The following is a 26,934-nucleotide window of genomic DNA, read 5'->3' on the forward strand; positions in this document are numbered from 1 at the left end:
AAAAGCCAGATTCCTGAGAAATATGTGTTTCCAGGGCCACGGAAGAGAGCGCCTGTGGAGGAGCGGATGTGAGGGAGGACAGTAAAAAGCTCAGGGACCTGGAGAGAGCTCGATATAAAGGCTGGACTGGGACAGGCAGCGGTCAGACCGGTGAAGCTGTGCTCATCTTAAAGCTCACTTCCTTCAACTGAACTGACCAGAGCTGACACAACACGTGAGTAACAGATGTCTTCTTGGTGTCTCCTCTCCCTTGCTCTCTTTAACTTGACATTTCCTTCTCTTACATTTGTGTACAGCTCTGCCTTGCTGTTTTAAGTATGGCTGGTCCACTTCAGCCTCTTATCTCGCCTCTCAGCGGAGTAGTCTGTTACTTCCATGCCCCCCCTCTCTCTTCCCCTATCTGCTATCTGTTTGTCAACGTCTCCCTTGCATAATAACACAGAATCCCCTTTGTCCTTCTTCCTTAGTTATTATTTCTAGGACATACAGACACTGCACCTCATGTCAAATACTGTATGTTGACCTATTTTAACTGTTGCCTCTCTTTCCCACTGCTGAAAGTTTTCTGTAAGCGTTCTGGCCGCAGTGCCACTCACCCCTGTTCATGTGGAAATACCAACTCTTCTGTAAGTTTGTATGAACCTGTACCGATCAATTGCTATTCTCATGTACAGTATGTTATGTGTGTCTGTATATGTTTCCAGGACAGAGCAGGATGAGCATGCGCCGAGCAGTGGCTGGTTGCGTGGTGCTGGCGTGCCTGGTGGCGCTGCTGGCAGAGAGGACAGAGGGACACATAACCTTTTTCAGCCCAAAGGAGATGATGCTGATGAAGGTAACAAGCTTATCTTTGAATAAAAAAATGAGGCAGAGTGGAAGATTTGAAGTTAAAAGCTGAGGTCATCCCTAAAACTTTCATTATTTTGTCTTAAATGACAGATACAGCTTTTTTGTGCCCACATCAATTTGATTTAAATTGTTTTGAAATGACATTAACCAACCAAATCCTGAATTATTTGGATAATTATTTAATTTTAAAAAGTCTTTATTTTCTGTTCTGTTTTTGCACTTTGTTAAATCAAATGAAAATCTTCCAGCCCTTAAATTTTTTGTTGCCTAGGAGAAAAATAAACTATAGAATAGGATAAACAATCAGATAATTAAGAAATAAAAAAATAAGAGCTGTTGGCATTAATGCACCAAAAATGTTGAGATAAATTATAATAAGAAGTCCATAGCTTGAGCATTATTTTTTTTTTTAAATGGCATTAATTGCATGCTTTATTGTGCCTGTTAGCACACTGCAGCCACAGGGATGTCAGATAGGGACACCATTGCTCCATAATGCCTCATTTATGTAATTTGAAAAAACTCACTGATAGCTTAGTGGACAAGTCAAAAGTCATCTGCATTTTGTGTTATCAAACATTTACCTTGTCACTGTTCCCTTTTTTTCCTTTCAGTTTATAAAAAGTCACTTTTTGCGTGGTAAATGTCATAATCTTCCATCACCTGAAGTTTCTTATTTTGTTTAAAAATATAAGCACCAAAAATCATCTTTAAAAACGAACACATCGGAGAAGAGGGGTTCATCTTGGAATGGTCACCAGTCAGTCACAGGACTGACACAAAGAGACAAACAACCAAATAATCTGAGATTAATTGGAATCAAAATTTTGAATCATTTAAAAGCCCTAGAATTTAGATTTTAGTGCAAATAAGGAAACATATCAATACAGCTCCTCAATAAAGCTCTTCCTGAGAGGAACATGCATCAATTTTGGCGCCTCCTGTAAACAAAGTAGAACCTTGAATCTCGTTGTTAATCCTGTCTCAGTAGTGACGTCTGACAAAAAATCTCCTGTTGTCTTTGAGCTGTCAAACATATCACCCACTCTGAATCTTTGCTGCTGAAAATGCAAACTAAGGCTCAGTCTCAGTACACCCCAGCCCCCAAGATTTGCATGTTCATGTCTAGGAGTAGGAGGTCCCAAGTCTTGTTGGAATAGGGGGAAATGTAAGGAGTACCTGGCACTTGAAACAAAGATTTTCTGGAGGCACACTCCAAACCATGTGATGTGGGGAAACTCCCAGAATGCCTTGCAAATCATCAGCAAGATTTAAAAATGATATCAGCAATCTTATGTCATAATTTGATGTTGTTTCAGTGCATGACATTTTCTTTCATAGTTAACAAGCATTAAGAAAAAAAATGCTTGTAGAATAAATGTTCCATATTGTCATCTTGTCCGGTTATGTAATGCTGTTGATGACTACTGATGTAGCAGGAGCTTTAAGGGTTGTTCTGTTTTGTATGGGGAGATTTCCCCACTACACCTTGTAACTTTGTTTTGAGGGGCATAGGGGCTCTCAAAAAGAGGGCTAGGGGTTAAAGGTGGAAATGGGACTGAGCCAAAGGCTGTTTTGTATCTATCCATGTCATTCTTGACTAGAAACTGTGGTTACATCCATAAATAATAACAACATAAAACTGGTTGGTGATGGGTTGGTTTGCTTTTCTTGGTCATGAAGAGTCATTAGCACTAACTTCAATCTGTTTCACAATTAAATAAAAACTCCTCACTGATACTTTAACCTCTTGGGACCCTGCATGCACACACGAGGACATTACATTTTTGCTTTCTTACAGCAAAGAAATTAATTCTGCTATTAGATTTTTTTAGATAATTGTCCAGAGTTTTCATTGCAGTTTGAATGATTTGCTTGGAATTTTGGAGGGGGATATTGCTTTAATAATTACAGAAATTCTCATAAAAACTGTTGGAGATATGTTTGTGTATTTTGCAGTATTTTATAACAGGTACTGGAGGAGTTTGCTTTTGAGGTTTAAGGTATTTTCATGGGAAATTCAGCGATTTATTTGTAGATAATTAGGGTTGATTAGAATTTTTGGGGGAGGGAATATCTTTTGACATTTCTAAATTTTAATGGAATTTTCTGGGAATCTATTCATAAATTCTTGGCAAATTATATGGAAATTTTGCATTGAATGTGCTTTGAAATTTTGGGGAAATTTGGTGGACTTTTCTGGTGAAATTTGCATTTCAATTTTTCTGTTTTTCTGGGAGGAAATTTAGGAAATATTGTAGGATATTTTTTTATTTGTGGACTTTTAAAAAATGTTTAAGAATTTTCACAGGGTTCTTGGCAATGTCTTTGGGATTGGGGGGAAATTTGGGGCATTTTTATGTTTTAGAAATCTCTTGTAATTTTAAAACCTATTCTTTGTGAGAATGACTTCCAAGCAAAGAAATAATATTTTTGTTTTGTGTTATACTTATCAGGTCCCACTTATCCCAAGTAAGTGGGTGAAACAAAAAATGCATTTTAAACAAAAGCTCGGGTGTCAGGAGATTAAAATGTTGTATTTTGCCCATTTAATGGAATAAGAAATAAATAGAATCAGAAAATCTGGATCATGATTGTTACGGGTTTGCAATTTGGAATATCTGTTTAAATTTTAGGCCAAGCCTAAGTAATCGTACTCATAAATTGTTGCAGACACTGTACTCAATGCCATTTATCATTATGGTGTTAGCCTCATTATTTAAGTAGACAGGCAAATTGTCTGCAGTTTGGAGGTATTTTAACATAAATAAGGATCCAAAAAGTAGAGCAAACTGTATTCACTGCTAAATAGTCAGGAAGAAAGCTGAGAAACATACAATTTCAAAGAACTGTTAAAGCTATATTAAGATAATGGTATGTTTTTGTGCATTTTTTGAGTTCATTTTGAAATCAGTACTTTTACTTTTACTTGAGTACATTTTAACCAGGGTAACTATTCTTTTACTTCAGTACAGCTCTTGTGCCTTTTCCACCTCTCTTGACAACACAGTAGCTCATTCAGAGAGGATGATTCCACATCACATCCATAAATGGCTGTTGTACACAGAGAAAAAGGAGTGTTGGTATCTCAGGGTTAAACATTTTGAGGTCTTTATCTCCCAGAGTGTAATTTTAACTCCATTCTGAGTGGAATGGTCTCTAGTGTTGGAGTTATTTGACGGTGTTGATCCACCAGTGTTCAACTCTGTAGAGTCAACTGATCCAAGCACCGGTCCCTGCAATCTCAAATCTGGGGGTGTATGGGCAGAGTTGCCCATCATGCCCTTGGGTAGTGATTAGATGTGTTTTATACATGGTTAGTTGTGTTTGGATGTTGTTTATTGTACTGTGATTCCTGCTGGGGTTCTTTTGCTCATGTTTCTGGTGGATTGTTTTGTTTTAAGACACATTTGCAACATGGATGAAGTTCCCGCATGTGACTTTCAGTTTAAAATTTAAATATGAATTGAAATAATACTGTCAGTTTTGCTGTGTATTTTTTATTATAGAAATGTGACTTTGCCTGACCTACCTAGTTGAAGATCTATTCTCTTGTTGTTCTTGCCGATAAGGAAGGATCATATTCATTCAGTAGCCAGTAGCCACTTGGTAGTAATTAAATTCTTTTTAAAAATTTTACTTGAGTAGATTTATAGACCAGCGCTTTTATTTTTACTTAAGTTAATTTTAACTAAAATAATTGTACTTCTATTTAGCACAGGGAGGACAGAACAGTACAGCCAGGTGATAAACAGCCTCATCAGGAAAAAGAATATTTATTCATAATGTGCGAATGTTTGGCTTGTTTATGCTTGTGTGTAATGAAAGAACAGGTGCAGCTTGTAAGCAGTGCAGGATATCTGGATATCTTTAAATTTGTATTTTTATGCCTGTATTGCAGGAGCGTGAGGGCAGAAAAGACATGGAGCCTCGATCAGAGGATGGTCATTTTGAAGTGGTTACAGTCCAGCTGCCTTCTCAAGTAGAACATGTAGGGAATACTGTGAGCACACATCCATCCACACACCCATGCTGTCTTCACCGAATGATTTTAAATCTTACTATGATTCATTTCTATTGATTTTGTGCATCTAGGATAAAGGTGTGGATATTTCTGTCCATATTCCACCCAATCAAGTGGCTCCTATGCTGGAAGAGATCATGGATGAAATAGGAGAGGAACATCAGAGAGGTACGAGTGTGTGATTGGTGGAGGATGTGGTGACACACACTGGTTCAAAAAAGCTTCACACTAGCATGATGACATCATATCAGCTTTTATTATCCAAAGATGATGACCAAGCACATTGAGATAAGTGATAGTGCTTTGATTAAAGCCTTGTTCGTAAACATTCTGTTCTCTCATTATCTCTTTCTCTGCAGCTAAATAGCAAGCCACAGACAGGAGAGGACGAATGCTGTACAAATTCTTCAAAAAGCACTGAATACTTAAATGTTTTATTGTGTTGGTTTTACTGAATCATGTAATAAAGAAAGGTTATTGTTAAACTTAATGGAGCTTCTTTGTTTGTCTCTGAAGAGGAATGCCAGCTCCAGCTGGCCACACGGTGTCAGCATTGCTCTCAGAAAACCCACCATTTAAGCAGCAGTCAGAATTGTCTTATAAAACAGGCTCAAAAGTGACATTACTTCCTATGATTACTGCTGCCATAAAAATACTCTTATATAAGGTGATACACCATATACAGCCTGTAATTCAGACCAAAGTAGAAAAGAACAATTGTCAAAATACAAATACACACGACTTCAAATGCCCTTACAATTTCCCATAAGACATTTTAATGAACCATCCCTCACCACTTTAAGGGCTAAATTATGTCACAGTTATTCTCTCAACAAGTGCAGTAAGACGTCGGAATTTGACCCCTTTTTCTTCGTAATGCTGCCCCGACTGGGCCGATAGCCTTTTCAGAGCTTTGATGTTACTCTCTCACATATCTCAAAGTCCTTGACCGCCAGAGCAGTATCTCGCGCTAAAGGGGCGGGGAGCACCATGGAGCAGTCACAGTCAAAATACTTCCCAGTAATCCCATCTGTTTCCTCCGCCACGGCGCAGTAAATCGAGCTGACGGCACCCTCCTGTGGAGACTGACAGAAAGACCAAGAAACAGTCAAATACAGCGAAAGATAGAAATCTCTGCAAGTACAAAATTGTTGGCAGGATGTTTGTGTGATCTGTCCCTTGATTTGATGAAAGCAGTTTTAGAGCATAATCTGCAAACACTTTAGATACTCCGCACAGCTGCATGCCAGAAGGGAAGTCCAAGTCTTTGAACTCTTGAAAATGTTTGAAAAGACAACCAAAAAAAGGCCATGTCAGAAAAAATGATGACTGATCCCAGATGTGAAAGTGCCTGCATGAACTTTGTATGGATGTAAAAGATTTCTTTGCGTGTTGCCTTGGTTATGCAATGAATGGGTGACACAGTGCAAGACGCTGTTAGTAAGTGTCATTATGAAAGTATTTGTATGAACTCAAATAACTGCAGTGAGCTGAACATTTTGCTCTGTGCTCCATGGTAACATTTTAGACAAACTCACTTAAACAGCTTCAGCATAGTCCCCGAGAATTAAGTGATCTCTTCAGTTTCATCTCAAAACAAAATATTTTATGCATTACTTCTCACATTTTTATGTCTGAGTGTTTAGAGTATCTTCCATTAATGGCTTTGTTTTGAACTTGTAGTGACCTCATCTCCTTTGTGGGTAGGATGCTTTTTAACCCTTTGTAGGACATTCATTGAAATACTTGGATGTTCAAAATTTAAGCCCTAGAATATAATTGGTAGACATCCCTGCACTTTTTAAAATCATTTGTCACTTTTATATATATATATATATATATATATATATATATATATATTCATATGGTGAAAATCAAGGTCAGTGAAGTGACCATATATGGTTCCTTGCCTGTTTATAGTAAAAAAAATCCAAAGAGCCTAGCTAATTTTAGGGCCATTTGTTTGGGACCAAAAGAGTATAAACTTTTGAGTTCTGCAGGAAACAGTTAGTTTTAATGTAAGCTTAAAATCAGCATTCTTTTTTATGGCCAGCTGGGGAGACTCCAATGGATGGATACATCAGAGCTTTTTTTGATTTTACTTTTTAGTCGCTTATAATTCAGAATAATATACATATTTTTAAGTTTTGTTGCATTTTAGAATAAAAGATACTTGTAAACAGTTTATTTTTATGGCATGTCACTACAAGGAAAACAGTCAACCAGGACTACCCTCTTTTCTTATCATGGTCATTTTTGGCACTTACATTTTTTAGATAATCAAACAAATTTTGATATTAGACAAAGATAACCCAAGTAAATACAAAATGCAGTTTTTAAAAAATGAATTCATTTATTCAGGGAAATAGACATCCAAATCTACCAGGCCCTATGTAAAAAAACATAATTGCCCCCTTTGTTCAATCATGAATTAACTTTGCTTAACTATGTTTTTTTTTTTTTTTTTTTTTTTTTTCAGATCGCTGAGTTAAATTTCACTAGCCATACCTGGGCCTGATAACTGCAAGACCTGTTGAATCAGAATTTACTTAAATAGAACCTGCCTGGCTTAAAGATCTCAAAAAGCAACACATCATAATGGGATCTAAAGTAATTCACGGCCAGATGAGAAACAAAGTACCAGACATCGATCAGTCTAGAAAGAGTTACAAAGCCATTTCCAAGGCTTTGAGACTCCATCAAACCACAGTAAGAGCCATTATCCACAAATGGAGAGTGGCCAGCCTACCAAAACTACTCCAAGAACGCAATGATGACTCATCCAGGAGGTCACAAAAGAACCCAGAACATCATCTGTGTGACCTATTGTGTGTTGTTCATGATTCAAAAATAAGAAAAAAAGAGAGTTACAAGGCAAAAACCACTGCTGACAAAAAAGAGCACAAAGGCTCATCTCACGTTTGACTAAAACATTTTGATGAGCCCCCAAGACTTTTGAGGGAATATTCTGTTGACTGACGAGACTAAAGTTGAACTTTTGGATGGTGTGCATCCTGTTATATCTGGTGTAAAACTAACAAAGCATTTAGTAAAAAGGGGTGGTGTGATGGTCTGGGGCTGCTTTGCTGCTTAAGGACATGGACCACTTGCTGTAATTAATGGAACCATGAATTCTGCTCTCTACCAGAAAATCCTGGAAGAGAGTGTCCAGGCATCAGTTTGCAACCTCAAGCTCAAGTAAACTAGGGTTACACAGCAGGACAATGACCAGCATACACCAGTAAGTTCACCTCTGACTGGCTTAAAAAGAAACAAAATGAAGGTTCTGGAGTGGCCTAGTCAAAGTCTGGACTTAAATCTGTTTGAGATGATGTAATATGACCTTAAACAGGTCATTCATGCTGGAAAAAAATCTGTCAGAGTGGCTGAATTTAAACAATTCTGCAAATAGAAGTGGGCCGAAATTTCTCCACAGCGATGTGAAAGACTCATTTCCAGTTATTGCAAATGCTTGCTTGCAGTTGTTGCCGCTAGGGATGGCACAACCAGTTATTAGGTTTAGGGGGCAATTACCTTTTCACGTGGGGCCATAAGTTTGGATGGCTTTTCCATTCAGAATAACACCATAATTTAGAAACAGCATTTTGTATTATTATTGTATTATTATTCATCTTATATTTGTTTAAAGTTATTTGATGGCTTGAAACATTTTAGAGTGACAAATAAGCAAAAAATAAGAAATCAGGGAAGGGGCTGATACTTTTTCACAACACTGTTTATACTCTGCAAGGTCTTTTAACAAAGCGGGAAACACTTTTAAAATCATTTTTGTGTTATGTAAGTAAATAAACTTTATTTAAAGCTGAGAGCCTTTGTGTCCTTTAATTCAATGCACTGGAACTTAAAGCCAAAAAACTACTACACAAATATCACTGGTATTCAGTCAACAGGAAGTCTCAGACAAAGAACACAAGATCAAAAGTTCTACCTTTAGTTCGTGGTGAAGGTCTTTAACAAAGTCAAGCTGCAAAACGTGGTAACCCCCCCCCCCCCCCCCTTGACTTTTAAGCAATTATTCTGGGTTGCACATTTACCTTGTGTTCTGTTTGTCAAAGGATTAAAACATGTCCTTACCGCTGCTTCAGCTAACATGAACACAGCTACGTGCACAAACACTTGTTGGATAAGCACACTCAGAAGCACACAAAATCAGGGACTTGTTATCTTGCAAACCTCTTCCTGTGTCAAATTTGTCTGAATTGTTGGTCAGTTTGACCTGTTTTTCAACAGAGGGTTCAACCTTCTCAACAGTGACACATGCTTTTATAATGCACAATACAATCAAGTGTCAAGTTTATAATCTTGTCTCGATGCAATCTAAGTAAAGGAAACGTGACTAATAGATAAGTTAAAATAACTTCATTTGTACCTTTGGGTGGATTTGGTTTACAGTGAGGGAGTTGGCTTCCTTTCTAAGGAAACCTGGTAGCTGTGAGCAGCCTGCAGCTGTCATGCTGTCACTGTGGTGGATTGTGGAATAAAAAGTTAAAATAACAATATGTTCAACATCTTTCAGGTTATTCTGTAAAAAACAGGGCTGGAAAGAGTACAGGAATATTATACTCAAGTACTGTTATTCTTAATTTTGTTAAGCTGAAGTACAATATCTGTTCTCTAAAATCTACTCAAGTAAAAGTGAAAAGTAATTCATTTCATGTTTACTCAAAGTACTGAGTAGAGCTTTTGATAGATGAGATGTTTAAAAGTGTGTGTAGAGAAAAAAGAAAATATGTATCTCCCGCACATATTTTTAATAAATTGCAATGCAATCAAACATTTTGGATATAATGTGGAAGCTTTGTTTTAGTCCCATTTCAAACTTTGTCTGGCAGTAACATTCATGAAATAACCACATTGCAAACTAAGCAACATTTAATAAGCTTAGAAAAAAGTCAGAGGTCTAATCAGTGATTGAATTATGTATAGACCTGTTTTAGAAGGACTCATGCGAACGGTAGCTCGCCTTAGCTTTTTAAGCTTTAGCTTAAGCTAACATAGCTACGCTTACTACATGGTTAACGTAACTACGTAAGCCGATGTTTCTAAGTTAGCTTTAGCTGAAACTGACTGAAGGACTTATGTGAATGGTGGCTTGCCTTGCCTTAGCTTCGTTAGCTTTAGCTTAAACTAACATAGCTAACTAGGCTACATGGTTAACATAGCTACCACAGACTGTAGAAAGAGTTGGACAAACCCTGTGTGATGTCAGCTGTTTGCTTACAATAGGCGGATTCAAACAGCTCTTGAAGTCAATCCACGGGGCTTCCATATTGAAATTGCAGTCTCAACCAAACTTTGGATCAACCTAGCCATCTGCCCACTAAGTGCGACTTCCTGTCAGCTAGCTAGCCAGCATTCTGGTTGACAGAAATGTAGCTTCTGCCTGTCAGGCTATCTGTCAATCAAATGAAACGCGCCAATTAGTCCACAGTGAGGTTTTTCCTAAATATAATTTAAACCATTGTGGTACAAACCCCCCGTACAGTGAGAGCCCATGAAGACACTAGCTAATGTGACACGCTTGGTTTTTTGAACCAGGCTGTAAACCAGTTTATTACTAGTGTAAAACCGGCTGTTTAACAGATGTCCAGACGGGACTTCCAGTGTTCCTGCAGCCAGCCTCAAGTGGACACTTGCAATATTGCAGTTTTTTGCACTTCCACATTGGCTTCATTTTTCAGGGCCGGAGTTTGCCACTTGGTAACTACATAAGCCAATGACGCTATGTTAGCTTTATCTGAAGCTAAGAAAGCTAAAGTAAGCCACTGTTTATAACTAGTTGTAATCATGTCTAGCTTGACGTCTTGTTTCCACATACGTACGTGACGTCCGTATATGTCCGTATATGTCCGTATATCCGTATATATACGGAAGATCCTCCTTATGGTCCAATGCAAGGAACTGCACTTTTTTACGGATGAATACAAAGCTGATAATCTACCTGAAGCTGTGAGAAAGAGGATAATATTGTCTGTTTTTGCTATAAAGTAGTGTGAAATATGTTTTTACTTAAATTACACAGATAAAACTGGACTAATATTGCTAATCAAGAAATAATTGCAGAAGTTGGCCAACCAGGAAGGCAGTGAGTATTTCATATATGGACATATAAACGGCTGACTTGGCAAAGTTAAGCTAACCTGTTTAGCTATTCAAATGTTCGTTTATATATGAAATAACCTGTTTTTAATCCAACCATCCCTTCCGACTGTTTACTTAATCTGACACTACCAAAATGACTACTGATAAACTGATGAATCCTGAAATTTTTCATATCAAAGTTGTGCATCTGATTGCATTGCAGATTAAGCTGATAAATATGACTCATTATGAAGTTAGCAGCTTGGTCAGCTAGCACGCTGCCATACCATCTTTCCAAAATCTAACGCGAAACTTCAATTTTTTTCAATGGACTTCTGGTTGAGTTACCTCCGTAACCATACGTGTGTTGAAATGAGGAGTTAGCAAACCTAGCATAAGGAAATTTAGCTAACATAGCTTTGTTTGTTTACTTTAGCTTTTACATTAATAATGTAGCTATTTTTACCTTTGTCGCTTAGGTAGCTAAAATAGCTTCATTAGCTTTAGATTTAGCCATGTTGCTCCATAACCTCAGAGCTTATATAGCTAATGCAGCTTTGTTAGTTTTAGCCTTAGCTATGCTGGCTGCCTTAGAATGTTTTCATGGAAGACAAACTTTTTTCCTGTACGCAGACTGTTTACTCAGCTTTATTTAACATTTTGTTTTCAGGTTATGCAGGTCAGGTTTTTGAGTTTTAACTTGTGGTAGCCCAACCCTTAGCTTAACCCTTATCCTTACCCTAACTCGAAGTGTAATCCAATTTTCCTTTGAACATTTTAGCAGGTATTTCGGTTCACATGTGGCGTCTCACCACAGTGGTCTGCAAGAGGTGGCATCTGAGATCTGTGGTCTGCAGCCAGACTGTTCTGAAATGGTCAAATCTCGCTGATGATTCAGAGGCCATTCTGGGAGATTTTTGCAACACTCAGTTTAGAGTGTGCCTCTTTAAAATGTTGATATTGGCTATTTGAAGGGCCATGTAGCCCTAGCATTTCACCCTACTGCTCCAGTACAACTACAAGATTGACCCCTTTTTTTAACTCAGTAACTGATGCTTTCTAAAATATAGATAAGTAAAACAGGCTACTTCCCCAAGATATACATAAGTAAAAGTAAAATTACTGATTATAAACCTACTAAAAAATACAAATACTCATAAAACCTACTCAATTAGAGCATCATGAGTAAATGTCATCAGTTACTTTCCACCCTTGGTAAACAGTAAGCAGGGTAAAGGTATCTATAAAACAGGAGTCTGCTGATCCACCAATCAAAGAGGCCCCTCTTAAAGCAACCATTACTTGGATACTTCTGATTAGACAAACTTTCATCTTGTCCAAGTCTTTGAGTGAGCTGCAGTGAAATTGTGAACCTAATTTTGTTTCTTTAACATGCTTGAAAGTTGTGATCAGATATCATAACATTTTTAACAACAAGATTTTTTTAGAGCTTTCGAGTTATCCCAACACATCCTATTGTATTCCTGTCTTTGATTTTTTAACCAAAGCCAAGTTTATTAAAAAAATCAAATTAGTTTTAATATGAGTCCAATAGCAGAGTATTCAATTGTTTCAAATGGGAGGAGGGCCTGGCAACAGGAGATTTTTTCTAAGCTGGTAACAGCAACCCAGGAGGGCGGGCTTGGCCAAAGAGTCAGTTCATCCGAAGCTACTGTAGGTACTCACCTTAAAGAAGAAAAATCCAATAATGTTGAAAATGAGCTGAATAATAAATGGATAGTGTCTCATCACTTCTGTCATGACAATACCAGGATGGACAGAATTTGCAGTGACACCTACATGGACATTAACACAAAAACATAAACATAAATTTAGGTGAAGTATTTAACCATTGACCATTGATTATTTCAATACAGACAACTCCTCTTTTTATTTATTTTTCAGGAATTCAAAGGGAAAGATAAAGTTTGCAGCTTTGATACCTATCTTTAAAATTAAAGCCCCATGACCTCTGTGAAAACTGACTATCTTAAAAAAAAGAAGACAATGTCACTCTACTTTTCCTGCATGGAAAATTTACTTTGCATCTGGGTCTACCTGCTAGATTATGCCCACTGTAGAATTTGATATGAAGATAAATCACTTTTAGGGCCAGATTGACAGAACAATTGCACTGCTTTTGTGCATACTACACCCATGCAAACAAGAGAAAAAGATAGCCTCAGTCCACAAAGGGTGCAGAAGGAAGTCAACACAAACTGCATGTAAACTGCTCTGCAGAAATACAGTAAACTGGATGCACCTATCCCTCTTTTATGTATGGGAACATTTTAAATTTTTGTAAAATTGCTTATATCCTATGCAAATAAGCCCAATTGCTAATAGGAACTATAACAAACAATAACAACTGCTCTTTTCCTCTTTCTTCCCTTCTTTATCACTACCTCCCTCTCTCTGCTTACTCAATTGCTAGTGTGTGGCGTTAGATAAACATTTTACTTACAATCATGGTCCAGGGAATTGACAGGGGTGGCAGGGCCTGGGCAAGTCTGTATCAATACTACTGCTTTCCTATCAGAAAGCAGTAAATTCTTTTGTCTCATAAAACACTCCAGCTGACTGTGAGCGTCAGCGTTTGAAGCAATGCAAGTAAAAGAATCAGCTCATCAAAGAATTTACACATATGTTCACCAATTTCTATGGGCTACGTAGAGGAAGTTCATCCATATATGATAAATTACTCCCATTTAGATTAGCTATTTCTGTAAATTTTCAATAATTCATCATATTCATTACACTCAATAATTCCTTTGAGAGCGCACTGAAGTGTTTGGCACATTTATGGTGCTCAGCACATGTTTCAAAGATGTCTGATCATCCTGTCGGACAGAGCAGCACAAGCAGTGATTTTTCTGGATGTTGTTTAAAATTTGACTATTCTTTAAACAACTTTTAAACAACATCTGTAAAAGTATTTGAAAAACACTGTAGACTGTAGTTTCTGATCACAGCCAAATGTTTTATTTAAAAGCTCTGATGTGTTTTATGGTCATTAATGTCCAAGCATCTGCTCGTCCTCTGCATTAAATTAACATCTCCTTACTGTTCGGTCCATTAAAAACAGTGTTATTATCAATGTATGTGTGAACTTGGGGTGTTAAGTTTGTAGTCTGTTGCAGTGTGAACTGCTGTTAATACTTGGTGTAAGAACTGGACGGCACATGCTGCAGGAGCAGGTGGTAATGGTCAGAAATCCAGCGGTAGCAGGAATAAGAAAAGCATCCCCTGCAAGGCACTAGTATGATATGATTAGGGCAAACTCTTTTGAGGATTAGGTGCAAAAATGAGGGGAATAGTGGGCACTGACTCTGCACTACTCCAGGTGTTAATGGCACATCTAGCCCTTAGTATTAACCAAGACTAGAAACGTGTGTTCAAGGGCGCTACAGAAGAAGTGCTTCGAGCAAAATGTTAAAACATGCAGCATTTAAGATAATCATTGACAATCAAAGGGATCCATATACAAGAAAAAATTTAAAGGAAGTTACAGAATGTTTTTTCATTCCTCTGGGGAGAACATTATTCATATTGCTGTCCTATAAAAGTTATCATTATCCATTAATTGTTTTCTTTTTTTTTGGTTTGCATTTCCATACCTCTTCTGTAGTAACTGTTCTAAAGTTAAAGAAGTGGGCCATAAGAATTGCAAACTTGCAAATAACTATGAAACAGTTTCAGTATTTACGTTCTCTAGATCTAGTTGATCTTCAAACTGCACAATAAATATAGCATGCACAATGCAACATACTTCTTCACAGTTTTCAAAGTTTTTTAATCAGAGGGTAAAAACTTAGGTAAGAGTTCTTCTAAAGAAACAATGGCAAGGTAAAATTAAAAGCATAAGTAAGGCTGTTGTTGATGAATATTTTTTCTAAAGAGGGTCAGTAATATAAGCCTTAGCTTTAGTCTAGTAGTTTTTGGTTTTCTTCTTGTACCCCTTCATGTACTCTATTTGTCATTTAACTTCTATGCATTTTAGTGGTGGGTAAATGACCTAAACACTGATAAAAACAACACAGTAAAACTTTTCCATAGCTAAAGTCATGTCTGAAAGTCATGAGAATCTTGACTTTAACCTACCGGTTCCTTTAAGCCTGCATGCTAGCTCATTGGTACAGATGATATTGTGCAGCTTTGTGTGGTTGTAGACTGTATCCATATGATAGGTCAGGTTCTCCCCATGAAAATGAGAGAAGTCCACTTCTCCTCTCTTATGGTTAACTGAGCTGACGGTGACGATTCGTGACGGAGCTGAATTCTTCATCAGGTCTGCAATGAAACAGTAACAGTAAGAATGAGATTTAGGAGGAAAGCTTAACAGGATATTTTGGCATTTTTGAAGTTGGGTTGTATAGGGTACTTGGCAATACTAGTAGCATTAGACTCCAGTGATTTCAGTGTGTGTTGCCCCTTTAAGAAGCTAGACTATACAGCGTAGCAGACGGGTACACTATATCCACATGACTGTACACTAGGACAAAAGTCTTTGAAGCATTTTATTTTTCTCCCAGAAAGCCTCTGTGTTTGGAACTATTATGTGGTGCAAGCTTTGGCAATTGCCTATGTGCTCTTCTGCCACAATATATCTAGCCAGCTGCCTCTGTGGGCTTTGACAGAGACATCAACAATAAGCTAAACTAAATCAAAACTAAAATGAGCTTGAGTGACTATGACGTGCCTTTTATGATGTGATACTTTTATGAGCTGGAAGAAAGAGAGAAGAGAAAAACTTTAGTGGAGACTGGTTAGCAATACAGATCCTGAGTTACCTGGTGTTGTAGGTATGAACCGTGGTCCCATGCCCATACAGAGACCTGCTGCTGTCAACTCTTCTTAAGGACATCTCTGGTTGCAGATAGCGGCTCACAGATGCCTGCAGCCTGCATCACTCTCCTTCCAGAGTTCCCCTGCTTACTGAATGACGGTGTTTTACCAATCTTCACCAACTTTCTGAGGATAAATTGGACCCCAACCAGAAGAGCTGAATGAAAATTTGTCATCCAAATACGTTTCTGGCTGCATTTGGCACAATATGCCGAAGCATACAGACCCAAACAGCTGCTCAAATGCACTGAGGTGGAAGAGCATGTAGCCAAAGCTTGCATTGCATAATTGTGCCAAACACAGATGAATTCTGGGTGAAAAATAAAATGCTTCAAAAATTTAAAAACAGCATACAATTAAGCCAATTTTGTTTTTTGGCCCATTTTTACATAAACCAAAATTAGTGTACCCATCCAGCTTCCTCCAGCATATCCTGAGGCTAATATCACTACTATTGCCAAGTACCTTATACAACCCAACTTCAAAATACTGAAATATTCCTTTAAATATTTAGTACACCTTCACAAAGACATGTGAAACCATCATTTCATGCACATGGGAAAGACTGCAGAAGCTTACCCAGCAGAAGGTTGGTGAGAAGAAATGGTCCCAGGTGATTGGTGGCAAAAGTCATGTCTAATCCCTCTTTGGTTATCTGCCTGGGTAAACCTGTAGAATTTAAATCAATAGAATAAACTATATGAAATACTGATATATATGATATAATAAACTATGTGTTCATTATAAATATAAATTAGCAAGCAGGAGTCCACTGAGGAGGACCTTATTTGACCTTGTTCATGGTTAGTGGATCCACATGTTTGTTTGTGTCAGTGAAGTTGCATAATGGCTTCTGTTGACGCTTCAGGGCTAATTTCCTTAATCATACATTGCAATGTTTTGATGCTGTGTCTGCATCCAATTCTTTGTTCAGTGGACAGCATTTAGTGCCAGGGTGCCAAACTCTTGCTTCTCTTGTTTTGTATCCAGATGCTTTCCAGATGGGGGAATGCAGACTTTATGTTCTTTTTGTGGTCAGTAGTGCTGTTTAAAGATTTACTAGCTTATGTCATTTTTTCTTTTCCAGATGGTATTTTGGCATAGGTACTAAAATTTTCACAGATAGAAAAAGTATAAGACTAAATGAGAATCAAGCACAGATGAATTAAGGTACTGAATTATTACAAAGTAGTCCAGTGCAGCTTTATAATGACATAATTTCATGTATCACCTGATACTCCAGCATTGTTAACGAGGATGTGGAGAGCCTTTTCCTCCTCAAGAATCTCCTTGGCAAACTTTCTGACAGACTCCATGGATGACACATCCACCAGGCGCAGATGGACGTCAGGGTTTCCGGATTTCTTCCTGATTTCTTTGAGAGCCGCCATCCCCCGGGACTCACTTCGGCAAGCCAGGATAACACGGGCTCCACGCTGTGCAAAGTCCAAGGCAATGAATTTCCCGATCCCTAACAGAGAGGAAAAGAGACAACATTCAATGTTTAAAATAGTCCATAAAGGAGACTGCAACATCAGATTGGTGTTGATGCAGGGAAATATAAGATGACGCTGTATACTCTGCTTTCACCTCCTTAATTTAGGAACAAGTGCAGTTCTTATAAAAAGTGTATTAACCCATGGATGTTTTACCTTTTAATAGATTCTATAAATCAATCATGGGCAATGTAATTTTGCCTTATTGACAAAAAAATCTTTAATGTCAAAGTGAAAACAGATTTCTACCAAGTAATGTCAATTAGAAAAAATACGTAAAATAAGTGATTGCATAAATATTCACCCCCTTATAGGCCGTTGCATATAGGAAAAAACCACCTAACCCTAAAAAAATTCTAACAAAAGGTTTCTCAGCTGTTTTTTGTAGTTTTAGGTGTCCTTGACAACATACTAAAAGTTTACCGAAGTTTGACCACTAGAAAGGTGTAATTTTCAAGATGGTGTCGAAGATGGACAGGAAGCCCTTAAAATTGCTTGATGTGGGAGCCCTTAAAATATCCTAACTCCTTCATTATTTGACCTAGCCAATCTTGCTGTCTAACCACATGTTTTCCGGGTCTGTGAATCCATTGGACTTGTCTAAATTGCACTGACATGACTACATACTTATGTAATACATGATTTTGTGAGATTACTGTAAGGTTTTATCTTTGTTTGGGGTGAACCAGAGATGTAAACGATTTAGCCATGTCATGTAACTCCTATTCAGTACGTGTTTTTGGACACATACCCTTTTTTTGCTAAAACACAGACTTGACATTCAGTGTAAAAGTTATTGCACCCAAAAGTAACTCAAATTGAAGATGTATAACTTTTGATCTTAAACAACTTTGAATTAGCCTGAAGAGAGGCTTGTGTGTGAACCCTCTAAAATGGTCACTCATTTCAATTTGAATAAGGTGATACATATGTAATGAATCCTCTATAGATGTTTTTGAGTATAAAGATGGCATTATACTAAACCCAACAAAACTAAATTCACAATTTTCAGCAATTCAGAAGATGGTGGAAGAGGATACTGACATTTGAAATTGCTTGCCTCATTGAAATGTTGTTGGCAGCACAGTGTATACCATTTTGTTAAAACAAACTTCATCCTTGACTACTTACAGAAAGCATTCCAGAAACTTATGAATGGTGAATCAACCATCCAGTCCTGTGCAAATGTGTTTCTGCTCCCACATGAAGCAAGGACTGTCATGGAGGACCATGGGACCAAGGCAATGGCAGTGTTGTTTGGTGAAAAGAGTGCAGATTCACTTGCCTCTTTGTGCTACAACCTTTGTAGCAAGAAAATCGTTACCGCCAAATCATTTGTTACCCCAGAATGTCTGCCTCCAACTGAGTCCTCAACCAAATACCACTGCTAAAGAGTTTACTTCCAGATCATGGTGTGGATTGGAAAGGAAGGTGACATGAACACAGTGGATTGGGGATGGAAACTGGTGGACAGCCGGTTCCTGCCAGTTATGACCAGTAAGACTGCTGCCCAAAAAAGCCTCCTGCAGATGATCCACTGTAATTGCACAACTGCCTGCCGAACACAACGGTGCAGTTGCAGAACATATGGACTACCATGCATGCCTGCTTGTGGACCATGTCAAGTTGGGAATTATGAGAATCACTATAATTAACCTCTATGGGAGGAAGAGTGTGATGACTAATGTTATATCTAGTGAAAAACAGTGCAAAATAGTATAAAAAATAAACCAGAATAAGAGGAAACAACTTAAGAAAACAGAAAAGATATGTATAAATAAGAAAAAGTATTTAAAAAATATAAAAAACAAAAGGCAAAAAAAGCATTATAAAAAATATATTAAAAATAGGCTAAAACACAAAAAATAAAAGGGGTTAGCGGTACTGAGCCTTCAGGTGGCAGCCCTGTTTTGACTAATTTTACACTGCTTTCCACATTATCAAGCAAATGACAGAATATTTTTCAAGTCATCAGCTGTTAGAGCATAATTCAAATGTTTTTGAATTATTTAAATTTTTTAAATAAAAACCCCAAAATGCACTGTTCCACATTATTAAGCACAGCAAAGTTTTGAAACATTTTATAGGTTGTAAAGAACTGAAAATGATCATTTGTTGAATTTGCAGCATTAGGAGGTCATATTTACTGATATCAAAGCTATTTCAATCAAAAACATCTTAACAGGCCAAGTTCCATGTTAACATAAGAGCCATTCTCTGATATCACCTTCACAATTCTTGCATCCATTGAACTTGTGAGTTTTTGGAGAGTTTCTGCTTGAATTTCTTTTCAGTATGTATGTAGTATGAATATCTTCCCAGAGCTGCTGTGAACTGCCTCCCACCCTCATAGATCTTTAGCTTGAGGATGCTCCAAAGGTTCTCAGTAGGGCTGAGGTCAGGGGAGGATGGGGGCCACACCATGAGTTTCTCTCCTTTTATGCCCATAGCAGCCAATGACACAGAGGGATTCTTTGCAGCATGAGATGGTGCATTGTCATGCATGAAGAAAATTTTGCTACAGAAGGCACAGATCTTCTTTTTGTACCATGGAAGAAAGTGGTCAGTCAGAAACTCTATATACTTTGCCGAGGTCATTTTCACACCTTCAGGGACCCTAAAGGGGCCTACCAGCTCTCTCCTCATGAATCCAGCCCAGAACATGACTCTGCCCCCTCCTTGCCGACGTCACAGCCTTGTTGGGACATGGTGGCCATCCACCAACCATCCAGGGTTGCACAGCACTCATCAGTCAACAAGACTTTGAAAATGAGTCTTCATGTATTTCTGGGCCCACTGTAACCGTTTCTGCTTGTGAGCACTGGTTAGGGGGGGCAGGATAGTAGCTTTATGCATGACTGCAAGCTTCTGGAGGATCCTACACCTTGAGGTTGGTGGGACTCCAGAGGCACCAGCAGCTTCAAATACCTGTTTGCTGCTTTGTAATGACATTTTAGCATCTGCTCTCTTAATCCCATGCACAATCTGCACAATCCCGTCTGTGCTCTGAATCAGACACCAAGTTCTTCATAGTAAGATGATCAGGCTTAAGTTTTCATGAAATAGCTCATGTTTTCATTCCTTGTCCAAGGCATTACACTATTTAACACTTTTCAGCAGCAGAGGTCCTTTTTCTTTCCCATATTGCTGAAACCTGTCGCCTGCTTAATAATGTGGAACAGTGCATTTTAGATTTTATTTTTTTAAAAATAATGGTTATTATTATGAAGTTTGTTCAAAAACATCTGAATTATGATCTAACGGCTGATGACTCGAAAAATACTCTGACTGTCATTTGCATTAATATTTAGGAAAATAAGAGAAAAATGTCATTTGCATAATAATGTGGAAAGCAGTGTACAGTACCACACAGTTCTAATGAATTTATTCTTTAGTAGAATCAAAAGATTTGTTATGAACCACAAAACCACCAACACTCTGCAAAACAATATGTGAAAGGTGAAATATGCAGTTAACCAATTGCTTTAATATATAATTCTACTTGTAATCACTTATCTATCATGCAAATGACAATTAGAATATTACATGGCCAAAACATGTATCAGGCACCAGTATTCCTGGTCTAGGAGGAACACAAAGGAGTAATGGTCATTTTAAAGATCTGACGGCCACCATCTTGAAAATTACACCTTTCTAGTGGTCAAACTTTGGTAAACTTTTAGTATGTTTTTAAGTACATCTGATACTACTGTAAACCACTGAGAAACCTTTTGTTAGAATTTTTTTGGGGTCAAAGCATAAATGCAGCCACCTATTAAAGTGACTGACCTAATTTAAGAACATTTCAGCCAACTGGTGCCAGTAGTCTCACAGTTAGTGAAATGGGAATCACCTGAGTGCAGTAAATGTGTCTCATGTGATTGTAGAATTAAGTCAGCTGAGTCTGGAAGGTCCAGTCAATGGCTAATCAGTATTCCTGGCTACCATTACATCATGAAGACAAAAGAACATTCCCAGCAACTCAGAGAACAGGTTATTGAAAAGTATAAGTCAGGGGATGGATACAAAAAAAAAATCCAAGGCAATGAACATGCCCCAGAGTTCAGTTTAACCCATCATCAAGCCATGCAGTCTCCTTTTGTGATACAAAATGGATTGCTCTGAAGAGCTCAGTGACCACAAGCATGGTACTGTGATGGATGCCACCTTTGGAATAAGACATTTCCTGAAATTTTATCCCTGCTGGGTATTCCACAGTCAGCTGTAATGATATTAGTAGAAAGTGGAAGCATTTAGGAACAGCAACTCAGCCACAAAGCAGAAGACCACATAGAATCACAGAGCAGGGTCAAAGACCACTAAAGTGCATGCTGTGTTAAAGTCACTAACACTCTGAAGACTTCTTAACTTCCATTGGCATTAATGTAAGCACAACAACTATGTGGCGGGAGCTTCATGGAATGGGTTCCCATGGCCAAGCAGCTATAAGCACTGGATTGAATGATGTAAAATACATTGACACTGGCCTGTGGATCAGTGGAAATGTGTTCTATAGCATGCTGAATCATACTTTTCTGTTTGGCAGTCAGATGGGTGAGTCTGGTTTTTTCCAGATTCTAGGAGAATGTTACCTGCCTGACTGCACTGTGCCACTTGTGAAGTCTTGTTATCTTGAATTGTTATCACTCCTTCGCCAAACTTCACAGTTGGCACAATGCAGTCAGGCAGGTTCTCCCAGCATCCATCAAACCAAGCCTCGCCCACAGTTTTACAGCTGACCGTGGAATATCCAGCAAGGATCAAATATCACAAACCATCTTATTGCAAAGGTGGTATCACTGCACCATCTTTGATGTCACTGACCTCATCAGAATGACCCATTTTGTATCAAAACGTTGGCAAATGGAGACTGAATTAATAGGTGCTTGATTTTATACACCTGTGGCAACAGGTCTGATTGAAACTCCTGAATTCAATAATTCACAGGTGGGTACTTTTGACCATATAGTGCATAGCAGTGTTTTATAGGAGACTGCTTTGTCTGCCACCTCAGTGTCTTACTTGTTATGCCATATCTTGCCCCCCCCCCCACTTCAGTTTACAAGGCAGCCTTTAATTTTTATCCACTATGTCTGATGATATGGTGATACACGGCCTTGAGATGGTACACAGTCTCATTAACAGGTCATTAACCCTGAGGGACACAAGGTAATTTGTGTCCCTCAGGGTTAATGACCTGTGAAAAGGGATCAGCCATTGGGAAATGTTTGGCTGTTTTTGCTGTAGCTCTGCTTGCGATGTTGGTGCAGATCATCTGCTAGCAATAAAAACAGCTGTGGAGAGAAGGTTCACAGAGTAGATCATGTCTAAACTGTGCCAAGTTGTAGATTTAGGATACTTTCTGTACATTTAGTTCATTAAATTCTTTTACTCAGAGGAGTCTTCTCTTCACCTACAACAGGTAGCTGTTATCAAAAAACAAACTCTACAACCTTTGCAGCACTGAACTATAGACAGAGATAACAACTATCCTCTGATAAACAAAGCTGTGTACTTACGAGCTTAAAAGCCAAGTAATGTTCAGATGTTGCTGCAAACCAAAACAAGGTTCAAATAAGACTGAACATTTGCAGTGCAGGCTTCTAGAAATCTCCAGCCTGCCAATGTTGCTCTGTAGCGGCATGTTTGCATAATAATAATGCAGGTTCAGATTCAGTAAAGTCTAACTGAACTTTACTCAGAGATCACCAACAATTGTGAGGAAACAGGGACAAAGCACACTAAGTGAAAAAAACATGGAGAGTTATATGATCTATAATCATTTGCAGATGAACAAAAAGATCATGTAATTTTCTTACAGCTGCAGAAAGCAGACTGGCTTTGGGAATTGCTCCGAAATTTTTCGCCAATGTCACACAGCTGGCTAAAGTCACTGAAAAAGCCAGAACACATATTAGCACAATGCACACTTTAACAATCTGTGGTCCTGAAGGGTCCAGCAGGATCAGGTAAAAAACAAATCATGTTCATCAAAAAATCGAAAACATCCTGACTCAGAATTTGAGATATTTGACACTATTCCTCTCTGACTATTTAGCCTGAGAGGGTTCAGGACTTGCTGTGGGTGGGGGGATTGATAGCAAGCGAGCAAGGACTGTTTTGTTTGGAAAGATAAGTCCAGGTCCAATGTATCTTTCCTGAACATAGTTTATGTGCTCTTGTTTTTACATTTTTATTCACAAAATACTCCATCCTCTACTGCTGATACACTCTCCATTTTTGCTGATCAGGATTTTTTAAGTCACTTCACAAATCACTTTGAGTTGCATTATTTGTGAGACATAGAGACAAAAACAAGCTTGGCTTGAAATACACGCCAAAGAAAATGAGTGAAACATGACAGGTTTTAAAGTGAAAAGGAAATATAAGAAGGGACAATGATGATTATTCACAAATGCAAAGTAAGGTCAGATTTTTCCATACTTTGGTAATTTTGAATATGTGTTTTAAAAACAACAAAAAATCCAAAAACTTAACTATCATTGGTGTCAAAAATTGAGAAAATACTGGTATTTTTGATCATTTAAAACAAGAAATTACTGGGGATGCACTATATTATTTGCATGATATAGGTACTGGCTGATATTAGTTTAAAAAGTTCATCATTGTTATGGCACATATGATAATTTCTGCCAATATTCATATCTGATATTTTGGCTATGAAAAATCTGTCCATATCAGCAGTAAATATTGGCCATACAGACACATATGTGGGGCTAAAATTACTTTGTAACATCAGCATATTAGATAGCAAAATATACTGATAAAAAATACACACATTGACTGAATACACAGGTGAAGGTTCTTACTCGGTGGACAACTTCACTCATGGTGCAAAAAAAACAAAACAAAAAAGAACAGCAGCATGGATCACTGTTCAACAGCCAACATCAGAACAACACTAAACACTGCCCAAGGGCATAATGGGAAGTTCTTCCCACACATCCCTCCAGATTTGAAATCACAGTGGGCGAAGCTTAGACCAGTTGACTCTTAGAGAGTTAAAGTAACACTGGTGGATCAACACTGTCAAATTACTTTGGGAGTTGAAATAAACACAAATAGTCATGGTCACTTTTAATTAACTGACAGTTCAACTCAGCGTAAATGTGATGACGCAGCAATTAGTGTTTGTGCCATCATGACAAACTTAAGGGTTAGAGCTATCAAAATAATTCAGCTGTTATCATGTAAATGAGGAATTAAGTTTTACCTGGATGTAAGCATAAATGTGGCTTGAGAGCAGACCTTACAGTTGCTGCTGACAGATCAACAAATAAATACAAATTAAGTGACTAAAGAAGAAGTTACATAGCCAGTGTAGCTCAACCTCATCATCTTATTCAACTCAAAGTTTGAAGTTAGTTCAGGAAACTTTTTTCATGTTAACTTTTTTAATAATGTAAAATGAAATGTAGGCTTGTTTTGATGAACAAGAATTTTAGAAACCAGTCTGAAGTCACTGTGCTGCACAGATTTAAAGTTTATGGAGGATTTCTCAGACACCATTAGTGCAGTACATTTAAAGAAACCTGGTGACTCTTCAAACTTGTCTCAGCAAATTAAAGATACGTTCTTCCTGCCATAGAAATTCATATAGCTATGTGCTAAGCCAAGAGCTGACTCTAATGCCACCCCCCTCTCCAGCTCGGACTATATGAAAACTATTTCAGTCAAACTGGACAGCTACCCGGATGAAACTGTAGTTATAAGTTAATTATCATGGCCTTCTCCATATTAGACTTCTCCATAAAAAAAGTTACAAGGAAACAGGTGACATTTTTAACCTACCTGTGTTGGCTCCTGTTACTATAGCAGTCTTCCCCGTTAGCTTCACTGTGCACGCGCGTGGATCCCAGCTTCCTTTCCTTTGCAGCCGAACAACGAAAGCCAGCAGCGCCGTGGAAAAAACCCACCCGGGGTGATAAAACACGTCTGTCCAGTACATGTCTCCGTTTGTTTAGCCTCTGCCAGCAGTGAATGACGAGTTGGTGCAATGTCGTATTTAACTGAGAGTGGGTGTGTCTCACAATCATTCACACAGTAATAAACTAGCGGGGAGTTTAAGGGGCAGTGGCATAGAAACTCTTGGGGAGGGGAAATTGAATACTCCCCTGCAAGAAAGCATCTGGCTCCAGTTGTCACCACTAGGTCAGAGTAAGTTATTGAGTGGACTCCACGTTAACAGCTTGAAATTAATGGATAAAGCCCTTTCTCTGCATGAATAAGCAGAGGTGGAAAAAGTATAGGCTAGTTGTGTGTTTTTTCCACCTCTGCTCATTCATACTTTTACTTTAGTAGATATATAGATTACTACTTTTAATTCTACTTAATTCTTGCATAAAATCAGTCACATGTGTAGAGGGCTACCAAATAGGATTAAATATAACAGTGTTTACTGCTAAGTGTATTCTTGAACTTCTTCATTTTTTTCATGATGTTTTATTTGCTGTTGAACACGTTTTTCCTGTTTAGGTAGCCAATGTTTGTTCTAATTTCTTCTGAATGACGTAACCTAAGCAAAGATTTACAGTTATAAGTAGACTAGTTTTACTGTGGCAGTGTTATTGACCTACAAAATATAATGACTTCATCCTTTAGTAAGTGTGAACACACAGTATGTTTGAAGAAAATCCCTCAGATCATCTTGAGATATGTTCACAACCAAGGGCTTATCATAGGGCTGGGTTAAAAAAAATCGATTTTCCGATTCAGATCGATTTTTGTTTGAATTTCCGTTATCATTCATTTTTTCCGTTATCATTCATTTTTTCCGTTATCATTCATTTTTAAGAAGATTAATAAGATTGATCTTTTATAACTGACTGTTAAGTCTATGTTGAACTTTATTATTTTGATTGATCAAATGTGTTGGTCAATAAAAGTATTTTCAGGAAACAAGTTTGGGGTCAGTTTTTAGTGTGATCTTTAATATTTTAAATATTGGGCCTAGTTAGAAGATTTCTTATTAATAATTCAACTGAAAGTATAACTTCTGCCACTAGTTCTCTAAGACCCCCTTGCATATTCAAGCAAAACAGGTACTGTAGCTGAAATATCCCTCAATGAATCGATATTGAATTGAATCGGGACCATGTGAATTGGAAGCGAATTGATTCAGGAAATCAGTGGCAATACCCAGCCCTAGCTGATCATGGCTATCATATGAGCTTGACCTTTGACCTCAACAATTTAATCAGTTTATCCTTGAGTCAGTGTACATTAGTGCAAAGTTTGTTGAAAAAAAAAAAAAAATAAAAAAATGTCTTATCATATAGCATTCAGAAGAATGGCCCAGATGGACAGACCTGAAAACCTGATACATAGGGCCTTGGCTATCTCTGGAGCACAGGCATGAAAGCAAAAGAGTTACCTATGAGACTTCTAACACATGTAAAGGACAAATTCAGTCAAGTATTAAGAAGTTCATGGAGTTGCTGAAATCAATAGAGCCAGAGTTCATCACAGAAGCTCTTCCGGCTCTTTTGGCTTGCAGTGAATCATATATAGTATACACACAGAAAAAAACTGGGACGTAACAACGGCATATATAAGGTGTGCATTAAATTAAGGTCTGGTTTAAATGCAAATGTATTA

The 26,934-nt window shown here is 37.8% G+C and overlaps 2 protein-coding genes across 3 annotated transcripts; one reads left to right on the plus strand and one right to left on the minus strand.

The window, feature by feature from the left end:
• mlnl (motilin-like) lies at positions 1-5,351 on the plus strand. 2 transcript variants are annotated; one of them, XM_041783455.1, is made up of 5 exons: positions 1-214; positions 705-835; positions 4,751-4,852; positions 4,945-5,041; positions 5,233-5,351. In XM_041783455.1, exons 2-5 carry the CDS (start codon positions 716-718, stop codon positions 5,238-5,240), a joined length of 327 nt encoding a protein of 108 aa, XP_041639389.1. In that variant the 5' UTR covers positions 1-214; positions 705-715; the 3' UTR covers positions 5,241-5,351. The 2 variants fall into 2 exon arrangements, with proteins under 2 accessions (XP_041639389.1, XP_041639390.1); XM_041783456.1 differs by having other exon boundaries at positions 19-214; positions 4,751-4,840.
• Positions 5,292-25,348, minus strand: zgc:64106 (uncharacterized protein LOC393348 homolog). The gene is made up of 6 exons (XM_041783454.1): positions 25,129-25,348; positions 17,052-17,291; positions 16,400-16,489; positions 15,077-15,265; positions 12,662-12,771; positions 5,292-5,958 (listed from the first exon to the last, which is right to left on the minus strand). The coding sequence occupies exons 1-6, from the start codon at positions 25,283-25,285 to the stop codon at positions 5,779-5,781; spliced, it is 966 nt and encodes a 321-aa protein (XP_041639388.1). The 5' UTR covers positions 25,286-25,348; the 3' UTR covers positions 5,292-5,778.
• Positions 25,349-26,934: the final 1,586 nt, after the last annotated feature.

The sequence above is a fragment of the Cheilinus undulatus genome, linkage group 3 (assembly GCF_018320785.1).
Source record: "Cheilinus undulatus linkage group 3, ASM1832078v1, whole genome shotgun sequence".
Classification (NCBI taxonomy): domain Eukaryota; kingdom Metazoa; phylum Chordata; class Actinopteri; order Labriformes; family Labridae; genus Cheilinus; species Cheilinus undulatus.

Excerpts from the sequence above, each read along its gene's own strand:
- mlnl (XM_041783455.1), top strand. The coding sequence starts at position 716 with ATGAGCATGCGCCGAGCAGTGGCTGGTTGCGTGGTGCTGGCGTGCCTG. Across the intron at positions 836-4,750 it reads AGGAGATGATGCTGATGAAG|GAGCGTGAGGGCAGAAAAGA; the intron begins GTAACAAGCTTA and ends CCTGTATTGCAG. Across the intron at positions 4,853-4,944 it reads TAGAACATGTAGGGAATACT|GATAAAGGTGTGGATATTTC; the intron begins GTGAGCACACAT and ends TTGTGCATCTAG.
- zgc:64106 (XM_041783454.1), bottom strand. The coding sequence starts at position 25,285 with ATGTACTGGACAGACGTGTTTTATCACCCCGGGTGGGTTTTTTCCACG. Across the intron at positions 17,292-25,128 it reads AGTAACAGGAGCCAACACAG|GGATCGGGAAATTCATTGCC; the intron begins GTAGGTTAAAAA and ends CCTCTCTGTTAG. Across the intron at positions 5,959-12,661 it reads TTGGATTTTTCTTCTTTAAG|TCTCCACAGGAGGGTGCCGT; the intron begins GTGAGTACCTAC and ends TCTTTCTGTCAG.